Source organism: Sinocyclocheilus anshuiensis, unplaced genomic scaffold (assembly GCF_001515605.1).
Source record: "Sinocyclocheilus anshuiensis isolate Anshui unplaced genomic scaffold, SAMN03320099.WGS_v1.1 scaffold955, whole genome shotgun sequence".
Classification (NCBI taxonomy): Eukaryota; Metazoa; Chordata; class Actinopteri; order Cypriniformes; family Cyprinidae; genus Sinocyclocheilus; species Sinocyclocheilus anshuiensis.
Window position 1 is genome coordinate 1,167,644 of NW_015546094.1, and position 10,578 is coordinate 1,178,221.

The following is a 10,578-nucleotide window of genomic DNA, read 5'->3' on the forward strand; positions in this document are numbered from 1 at the left end:
TGTGTGTGTGTGTGTGTGTGTGTGGAAACTAAGCACTGATCTATAATATATAGATTAGTGGTGGTAAGGTGTTGTAGCCTACAACATGGACGTTTTGAGTAAGAACACTCTAATCCTCACATCTTACATCTCATTTTTTTCCTTCTGTCATTATTACGTCTGGGTTCTCTTAGTAGTGAATATATTTGATGGAGAAGTGCTTTGACTTATTAAATGGTGCATCAGTTTAGAAGCAGGAGCCTGGGCCTACTGTTTCAGTAGATCAGACACAGATGAGTGTGTATGTGTGTGTGTGTGTGTGAGAGAGAGAGAGAGAGAGAGAGAGAGGAAAATGCTATTCTAGTTTACTCTATTCCACCACTCTTCAGTAAAAGTATACCGGTAGCCCAGGTCCTTATAGGTGGTTTCTCAGAGGCACAAACTTTTCGATCATTAAAGATTACCAAAGAAGCAAAGAGTAACAATGAAAACATTAATACTGAGAAAAATGATACTGCTGTGCAAGAGCTGCATATGAACAATGATAGAGAGAGATGGAGAAAGAACTTCACTCACTGTTGGTCCTTCTTTATGTGGCAGACATAATGACCACACATTGTGCTCGTTTCCATGTGACTGATGAACGCAAAAAGCTCGTACTCTTCAGGACAAAAGAATGGGAAAGATGAGAAGAGAGCAAAATATTCATGATCCTGTTTACAAAAATCACAATTTAATAAATACCACAGAAACACATACTTCCTGGTCCATCACGGACACGCGGCCCTGGAGGAGGTTCCCGACTGGCTTCACTTCCTCCCTCTGAGCGCCCACCCTCAGACACATCCATGGACTCCAGATCATCCAGATGAGAGAAGATCCAGTCCACGGCTCGCTCGAGAACATTATTCTACAAATACAGTTATAAAGTGTGTGTACGCACAGATTTGATCTTGGAGTGTGTGTACGCTTAAATCCATGCCAACGCTCATGTAAAAACTGCCTTTAACTTAATAAAGTGCTTAGCGTCATGTCAGGGTCTGAGCATACAGTATCGTACTCACTTTTTCTTGTCGGAGTAGGCCTACTGCAGGTTTTTGGAAACGTAAGCTGTTCTTGCAGCTGGCTGTTCTAAATTAAAGGATTTGGACGATGACTAGTGATCTTTTAGGCTATATGTTAATGACATTAATTAGGAGTCGTTTAGAAGGCAGAGAGCTGAAACCATTCAGTTACGCACAAGTTCAAGATCATTTGTGATAGATTTTACATCTGAAAGAGAGGCGTACATGTGTTTTCCGTGGTTTCTGCGCAACATTTTATAAATTGAGGCCCTAGGTCTCAACTGCTAAATTTCTTAAAGGGGTCATATGATGCGATTTCAAGTTTTCCTTTCTCTTTGAAGTGTTACAAGCTCTTGGTGCATAAAGAAGGTCTGTAAAGTTGCAAAGACTAAAGTCTCAAATCCAAAGAGATATTCTTTATAAAATTTAAGAGTCAGCCACACCTACCTAAAACGGCTCGTTCTAACACACCCCCACATGTCTATGTCATGATGTGGGAAGATTTGCATAACGCCGCCCAAATGTTCACGCAAAGAAAGAAGGCATAACTTTTATTCTTGCTGTAGTATTGTTGTTGCCACCGCCACCATGTCGTGAAGGCGCTGTGTGTTTGTGTTCTGTGTGTTTCGTTGTGAAAGCGAAACTACTTTGTTTGGCCTTCCAAAAGAGGACAATATCCGTTTCGTCATGCCTGGAGCTGATCCGTGCTGGTCGCTGAGGAAATACATAAACTTCGCGCTGTGGATCGCCGGATCGGCTTTCACCGTGGACGAAGCGGAGTCCAGCCCGGGGTCGTCACATGTGGTTGCCGCAAGCCCGTCGCGCCGTTCTCATGCCCACCGGCCGCCGCTCACTCTAACCCTCGGCCTCTGCTCACTCCAGGCCGCCGTGTGTGACACTGTGTTTCGTTGTGAAAGTGAAACTACTTTGTTTCACCTGGTTTCCTCCCTGTCTGTGCCACCTCCATCGAGAGCCCTGAACCCACGGAACCACACAGCATTCCCTGGGAATACTGGGCGTTCCAGGATGTGTTTAGTAAGCGGGCCGCGACGAAACTACCACCTCATCGGCGTGGGACTGTGCCATAGATTTGCTGCCTGGAGCTCAACTCCCTAAGGGTAGGGTGTACCCTTTGTCCATCCCGGAGCAAGGAGCAATGGAGGAGTATATTAAGGAGGCTCTCCAGCAAGGCTTCATCCGGCCCTCCACCTCACCGGCCGCTTCAAGTTTCTTCTTTGTGGGCAAGAAGGACGGAGGCTTGCGGCCTTGTATTGACTACCGGACCCTCAACTCACAAACCGTCAAGTATCCATATCCCCTTCCACTGGTGCCGGCCGCCCTCGAGGAACTTCGTGGAGCTCGTATCTTCTCCAAGCTGGACCTGCGAAGCGCCTATAACCTCGTTCGTATCCGCCCTGGGGACGAGTGGAAGACTGCCTTCATCACGCCCACCGGACACTATGAATACTGCGTTATGCTGTATGGCCTATCCAACTCACCTTCCATCTTCCAGGGATTCATGAACGAGGTGTTCCGGGAGTTCCTCCATCATTCTGTGATCGTGTATATCGACAACATCTTGATTTACTCCCGGAACCTGGCCGAACATCGCCACCACGTGGAGCAGGTCCTTCAACAACTGAGAAAATACCACCTCTATCTCAAGCTGGAGAAGTGCGAGTTCCACCTTACCACCGTCAAGTTCCTCGGCTATGTCATCAGCCCTCAGGGCATCCAGATGGATGACAAAAAAGTCCAAGCCATTCACCACTGGCCACAACCCAAGACCGTTAAGGAACTCCAACGCTTTCTAGGATTCTCAAATTTCTACCGCCGTTTCATCCACCATTTCAGTCAGCACACAGCCGCCCTCACGTCTATGCTCAGTAATAAGCCCAAGTCTCTGTCCTGGACGCCCACTGCCCTCCAGAGCTTTGAAGAATTGAAGGAAGCCTTCTGCACCGCTCCTACCCTCGCGTTGCCCGATCCTCAGAAACCATTTGTCGTGGAAGTAGACGCGTCCACCGTAGGAGTAGGAGCGATGCTCTCCCAGCAGTCTGGAGAGTCTCCCAGCCTCCATCCCTGTGCATACTTCTCCCGCAAGCTTTCCCCGGCGGAGCAGAATTATGACATCGGAAACCGCAAGCTTCTCGCCATCAAGCTCTCTTCTGGACTCGCTGCATTCCTCTCCGGGCTCTGGACACCCAGGCAGCCAGCAAACTCTCTCGCTCCTCGAATCCCGCTATTGGTGGCCTGCTATGGCACGAGAAGTCCGGCGCTTTGTCCAAGGATGCTCAGTCTGCGCCATCACCAAATCTCCCCGTCACCTACCTCAAGGCAAACTGGTACCCCTTCCCATACGGACAGGGAGTTGATAAAATCATCAAAGCATTATTTTTGTCACTGAAATTCTATAACCTCCCACACTACAAAACAATGCTTTATCTACAGAAATAAAAAGTCATAATGACTCTGCGTTTTTTGGCTACTGGAAAAATGCAGCAATGCACCAGTGTTGATTTGGGCCCATCACAGTCCACAGTCAGCAGGGCCTTAAAGGGGTCATATGACGTTGCTGAAAAAGAACATTATTTTGTGTATTTGGTGTAATGAATGTGTTTATGTGGTTTAAGGTTCAAAAAACACATTATTTTCCACATACTGTACATTATTGTTTCTCCTCTATGCCCTGCCTTTCTGAAACGCGTCGATTTTTACAAAGCTCATCGCTCTGAAAAGCGAGGTGTACACTGATTGGCCAGCTATCCAGTGCGTTGTGATTGGCCGAATACCTCAAGCGTGTGACAGAAATGTTATTCCCCTTACCATATTGTGATGCTGTATCCCGGCGCGACGAGACAAAACCAATAAAACCCATTACAAACGAGGCATTTGTTGCATCCAGTGGGGAAATAATTACTGATTATAATGACTTGTACTGTCTTTTTACGCGTTGCGTTGCATCGCGCCGAGTAAACATAAAATCATGGCTGCATTTGTGATCGGAGAAATGACAAACAATAAGCGCTACTCTACACTGCTCAAAACTCACGTTTGAATCGTCAGTGGCAAATTCTTTAAATATAAAAAATTTACTTTTTTGTACGTTTGGGGTCCAATGGGGTCCATTTTATTTGCAAAAACATGTACAATCATCAGTGTTCGAAAGGTGATTTTGGTAATGTAACAGGTTACAGATTTCAAGTTACCCTATTTAAAATGTAATATTTCAATTACTTTATTAAAGTAATGTAACTGATTACTTTTTGATTACTTTTCTAAATTTCTAACGAATGTTTTCAACTGATAATCATTTTCAAACATTTAAAGCAGGCAGGGTTAACCTTACAGTAGTACTCAACACTCATTACTGTCAGACTTTCAGAATTCTTCATCATTTAAATTAGGATTATAAGAATTATTTTTTTATAATAATTTATTTTCACAAAATCAGACTTTAGCACCTTTTTATTTTGAGATCATTCTGAGGTTAAATACAGATTTAAAACCATGACAAGAAGTATTTTAAAAGATATGATATTGTTGATTGAAATCAAATCTTTGCATAGCTATGACAGGAAACACAGGCATCTAACAGTTCATCTTAAAAAAAGAAAGCATATACATAAACAAAAATACGTAATTAAATTACGTAATTCCGTTACATGTAAATAGTTACTCCACAACACTGACAATCATTGACTGTTCTTTAATTTTTTCAGTTTGAGTGCATAATATTCATTTTGATTTTCCAGCAACTTTATTTGCAAATTAAGCTTTTTGCTTTCAAGAGACTCAATGTCGTCCTCAGGGTCTACACTCTCTGCAAACCCTGTGTCTTGTGAGGGAGAAGGCTTATCTGGAGGACCCGGGGAGATGTCCTGAGATGATACAGGAGAAGATGCGTCAGATGGACTGGCTCCAGCATCATCCACACTACATTCACATGCAGAAAATATTAAAGAGTGCAAACATGTTTATTGAATCCGATGTGTATTTTTTTCCATGTCCATACACTCTCAGAAAAAAAGGTACAAAAGCTGTCACTGGGGCGGTACCTTTTCAAAAGGTACACTTTTGTACCTTTTAGGTACTAATATGTACACTTTAGGTACTTATATGTACCTTTAAGGTACCAATATGGACTGTTTAGGTACAAAGGTGTGCCTTTTGAAAAGGTACCGCCCAAGTGACAGCTTTTGTACCTTTTTTTCTGAGAGTGTAGATTAATTAACTAATGTCAAGTTATAAAAAAAAAGGTGAACACATTAAATGTATAATTTTCTTCTTACCATCTCTTTAACTCCTTCAATTTGATCAGTGCAGGGTCTGGAGCATCTGCAATGCCACATATGGAAGGAATGGCCATTCCCAGTATCTCCTCTACTATCTTAGCGATCTCAGACTGAGGATTACATGGAAGGCCTCCACCTATTTGACAAGAACTCAGCTGCTGACCACATGGAAACAGTCATTTAATATAAAAATGGGTTTAATAAGCCTAAAAAATGTACCAGTGGCTCGCATGATTTCTTTGTATGCTGCAATTTCCTTTGCGTGCTGTTGCCAAAATATTTCCACCTATTCTCACAATCCCCTGCTGAATTTTCCTCTTATTACCGCCTTCCATTTAATGACTGACTGCACTAGAAGATTTTTGGACCAGTTTGGTTTTCTTTTTGAATCCATTTTAATGGTCTGCAACTTTCTAGTCTTGCCTTTATATACAGCTGTGTGTGCAATTTAGAATGCTGTGATTCGTCAACTTAATTAATTAAATAGCATCACATTTGTCACAATGTTTACAAATTTGAGAGGATTTTGATATTGTACATTTAGAATCCATTTAGGGTCTCTGTCATTTTCATGTATGAAAGAGACTTGTTCCCCATATCACTTTTGCTATATGGAATGCAAAATCTTTGAAGCTCAATATCTCAAAATCACTCAGAATGCAGATAGAACCTTATAATTCCAAAGCGGCGAAATGTCCAATATCAATATGTATATATACAGTACTGACTAATATCTAACATCTGCCAGTAAATGATAAGGTTCTGATAAAAAGTGTGCATCCCAAGACTGATTCTCGGGGCCGAAACTCTGGAATAGTCTTCCTCAGGAACTTAGAGAGGTCTCATCTTTAAATGCTTTTAAAGTTGAAGTCAAAAACTACTTCTTGTCTTTAACCTTTGAGAGGGTGGGGTAGTCTTTGTTGTTAGTAGGATGTGTGTTGTTTTAAGTTCTGTTTCTCAAAAACAGTTTTAATGAAGTGTTTCTTGATTGTACAGCACTTTGGTCTGCAGGTGCAGTTGTAAAGTGTTCTATAAATAAAGTGAATGAATGATTCTGTTAAGCTGTGCAGTGTTGTTTTGTTTTACCTGAAGGTTTGTCCACAACCCTCAAAGTCGTCTCGACACTTAGACGCACTCCACCCTCAAACTCCACTATACACACAAACGTTCCTTCATCACTGCTCTGCACCTGAGAGAATATGAGGGGAAATTACTGTCAACATACAAAAAAATGATTATTTTTTTGGTATGGATTATTCCATGAAGAACCTTTAACATCCATGGAAACTTTTCAGTTGCACAAATAGCTCTTTACACAGGAAAAGCATTCTCTAGATTATTAAAAACAGTGTAAAGTATTCACATTTTTCAACGTGACATCAAAGTTGGTGCTGAGTTGCCCAGTAGTAAAGTTGACTTTTGATAAATCCTCGCAATTCCAGTGTAAGCCTTTGCTTGGTGTGTTCGTCAGGGTTGGGAAAGGGACTTTGGGAAGGTGGTCAGCCTTCCATGTCCCACCTACAACATGCTGAAATACACTCTGAGGAAGAGAACAGGGCAGCTCTATGTCATCCCCTTTAGAAGCATTAACAGCTGTGGTCTGGAGACCTGTTGGAGAACCAGACAAATGTCACTGACAGCATGAAATGTGAAGCATTATAGTAATAAAAAACACTCATTCTGAATAACAACTACTGAGGGGCACCAACCAACAACAGTCAATGTTACACTGAGCTTCAAGTCATCCTTGACTAGACACGTCCACTGGCCTGCTTCATTTGAAGTCACAGACTTCAGGTGAATTACTCGATTTTTTTCATTATATTTTTGACCATTAGGTCTCAGCCACTGTACTTCCTTGTTTGGGTCTCCTGTAATGTCACAGTGCAGCTCTGCATCACTAGACTGCACCAGCACTGGGCCTGGTTTAACAAAGACTGAAAGAGAAATGGGAGTAAATATGAAAAATACAATAATTATAAAAATAAATAAGTACAAACATAAAAAAAATTACAAGCACTACTTTCGTCTCTCACCTGACACAACATGCACAATGTGTTCTTTCCCTGACTGCCTACAGAAATAGTTTCCAGAGTCTCTTGTCTCCAGTCTAGGAACCTTCAAAATGTCTCCAGAAGCACTTGCTTTTAACGCAATATGGGAAGGACCTTTAAAATAAAAATCAATTACAGTGACTACTCACAAAATTTCATATTCAAATGGATTGAAAGGAGAACTGATACCTTTGCCATTCTGTTCCTTTTTCTAAAAAAATATAGTCAGTGAAAATGAGTTTCTTTTTAAATAAAAAGCCTGGAGTTATATTAAGATTTCTTTTCGGTGAGAAAACCCTAACTAGTTTATTTTTGTTCATAAAAAGAGGCTCATGCTTTTACAAAGAAAAAAGAGCAAACAGGAAAAAGCATATGTGGCTATGAGCCACAAACGCAACTCACTTAAGTCATTTTGTTTCGTTTTCATTCGTTTCGTCTGGTCTAGAAATATTCATAATTTAAACTGATTAAATTCGAATAATCCGAGATAAATGAAAAATTAAAATGACTTTCAAGCTAAACAAACTACCAGCAAAATATAGAATGCCTCCAGATTGCAGACTACACATACTTAAAAAACAAACAATGAAAATGTGTACTTCTAATGTATATTAGCCTAATAAACGCAATATTCCCTTGGTATTTGTAGTGCAAATGAACATTTCTATTTGGATATGCAATAATATTACAGATTATTGTCATTAAAGGATAGGATGACACATTTTCATAAATCCTGCAAAAATCATGTGATTATAGGTTATTATAATCTAAAAATGTGTATTTGTCGTTTACTTCCAACTCTTAACAATTTTAAATTTGAAAAAAACAAATGCAAGTCAGTCGATAGACATATGATTAGCCTACATGTTTAATATTGAAAACACAATAAAGTTAACGAAAAGATAAAACATGAGTAGGCTATCATGGCTTCAGATCGAGTGTCAAAGAAATTCTATCTTTTTTTGGTTGTTAAATACCTCGAGCAGCAAAAATCAATCATTCTGCTGGTGCTTATCTTTTTTAATCTGGATTTTCAATGTTTTTATTTAAGAAACCATTCGCTTATGCAGGTTATGTATTTTTTTTATAGCTGAACGCTCTTCTTTTCATACTCACGTTTGGATGCTGTTTTATGTTTGTTGACAAAGTTTGAGGCAAGTTCTGCGCATTTAGTCCAACTGGTAAAAACTAGCGTGTGCGGGAAACCAGCCGACACAAAAACCTGAACCTGCACAAGAAACTGAAATGAGGTATGAGAGCGGAAGAAAGCAAACAAAAATTGTTTGGAGAGAAACAACCAATGTAGGGCAGAAAACGCCTCTCACATGCACTTCACTCTGGGAAATCCTTGAAATAAGGTTAGATTTGAGAGTTAAGTTTATAAATAGGGTCACAATTACGTAATATGCAAATAAATTAATAAAAATAAATAATCGATGTCAGCATTTGCACATTAATACAAGTATTAGCTTCTCAGTACCATCAATGTACATTATGTACAATGTAGGCTACACGTTTATAAAACCCACAGGATTTTGGCCACTGAACTAATTTACTTACCAAAGCTTATCAGCAGTGAAACATCACGACGCTTATAGCCCCTTAACTGTCACCTTCCCGCTAGCGGAACGCCTAAATTTTCTTCAATATATTGCAATTAAATCCTAATCTAATCATGACCAACTATATATAGTTGGAAAGGTCTAAGACTCCTAAATAGATATTTTACCACTGTTTGTTGTTCAAAAATTATGTAGGAGCAGTAATAGATTAATTTATGACAAGAGTACGCCTCAAAACATATACGTTACACCATAACAGGAGCTCTGACCTTTGTCACAAAAATTCTATTCGTTTCCTTTTTTTCCTATCACATGATTTAGTAATCATCATATATTATCATTTGAAAGCTTCAAATCTCAAAATTAATCCTGTGAAAACCGTTTTGGGACATCGCGTTACCATAGAAATGGACCTTGGGCTCCTCCCCCTTAGTGCAGGGTGTCATGTTACAAAATGTATTACGGTCTTTTGGAATCAAAACTTTTTAGAATCTTGACAAAATACATATAGTCGCAAAATCTCAAAATTCCATATTTGGTGGTCCACATTTTGTGAAAGGAGTAATACTGAGAGAAATTTATACATTTGTGACAGAAAAATGCATAAAAAATTTGAAATGGGGTTTGGATGGCACCTGGTGGTTGTTTGTGGTATAACACCTAAACAAAACTGCATCGTAACCTATTTTTTTTTTTATATCAACTTCAAATTTGGAACACAACTTATTTAAACATATGGCTTTAATTTTATGCCAAATTTGGATTAAAACCTATTTTGTAAAATATTTATTTTATATAAAACAAAACAAAAATAGCACAGTACATTTTCTTTACAGTTAATTTAAACTTCTATAACTTTTTTTTACTGTTTTTTTTTAAATGATTACACTTTTGCAATAATCTGCTGATTGGCTTCTTTAAAAAGAGACCAACCTCAGGTCTGTATTCAAAAGCGTTCATGAATTATAACAATTTAAGTTTGAATAGTGCACTTTCAAGTCTATGTTCAAAAAGGGGAGGTGACAGTTAAGAGGTTAACTTTCCGTTGTTAACTAGATAAATTACCAAATGTAATTCGTGCTCTTTATACACTTAGAAGAGTTTCATGCTTTTACGTTTATCAATACTCTTTCCACTTTCAGTATTGCCAGTGCATTCACATGTTACTTTCTGTAATAAACATAAAATGTTTATTAATGCTGACACTGCATTTGGCAGAAAGTTCCTTAATACACACCCATAAACAATACACAGAGTCAGAAGCAGCAAAGAGACACTTTTTTATTATTTTAAAGCAAAAAGAACAAAAGGAATTCTTTCCTCCCCCCAAAAAGGAGAACAAAACATAAGGAAAAAAGTGAAACTGCACAATACCTTTTGCATTCATTTTTTTTTTATTTAAAATGCCAATATTTAATATTTAGCTGTTTTTTGTGATTTAGTGATTTAATTTACTTTCCATTAAACATTTGCAGGAACACATAAAGGAAGGAAGGTGGCGCTTAGCTCTAAAAGCGATGATGTCACAATAGCCACTATCCAATCAGGGGGAGGCAGGAAGGAGACTAGTGTGTGTGTGTGTGTGTGTGTGTGTGTGTGTGTGTGTGTGTGTGTGTGTGTGTGT

The 10,578-nt window shown here is 39.3% G+C and overlaps 2 protein-coding genes across 2 annotated transcripts in view; both read right to left on the minus strand.

Annotated features, from left to right (window-relative positions):
- Nucleotides 1-157: 157 nt before the first annotated feature.
- Nucleotides 158-10,578, minus strand: part of LOC107700192 (ubiquitin carboxyl-terminal hydrolase 5-like) — a 27,762-nt gene continuing 17,341 nt past the window's right edge. Inside the window, exon 21 of the mRNA XM_016501762.1 lies at nt 158-310. The gene's annotated coding sequence lies outside the window, so the exon portion shown is untranslated. The remainder of the gene's footprint in view (nt 311-10,578) is intronic.
- Nucleotides 4,643-8,885, minus strand: LOC107700148 (tyrosine-protein kinase-like otk). The gene is made up of 8 exons (XM_016501685.1): nt 8,873-8,885; nt 7,375-7,506; nt 7,048-7,275; nt 6,702-6,946; nt 6,425-6,527; nt 5,336-5,474; nt 4,839-4,979; nt 4,643-4,646 (listed from the first exon to the last, which is right to left on the minus strand). The coding sequence occupies exons 1-8, from the start codon at nt 8,883-8,885 to the stop codon at nt 4,643-4,645; spliced, it is 1,005 nt and encodes a 334-aa protein (XP_016357171.1).

Coding starts and splice junctions, on each gene's coding strand:
- LOC107700148 (XM_016501685.1), bottom strand. Junction 5,475..6,424: donor GGTTGTGGACAAACCTTCAG/GTAAAACAAAAC, acceptor CTTGTCAAATAG/GTGGAGGCCTTCCATGTAAT. Junction 4,980..5,335: donor TTGAAGGAGTTAAAGAGATG/GTAAGAAGAAAA, acceptor ATGTGAATGTAG/TGTGGATGATGCTGGAGCCA.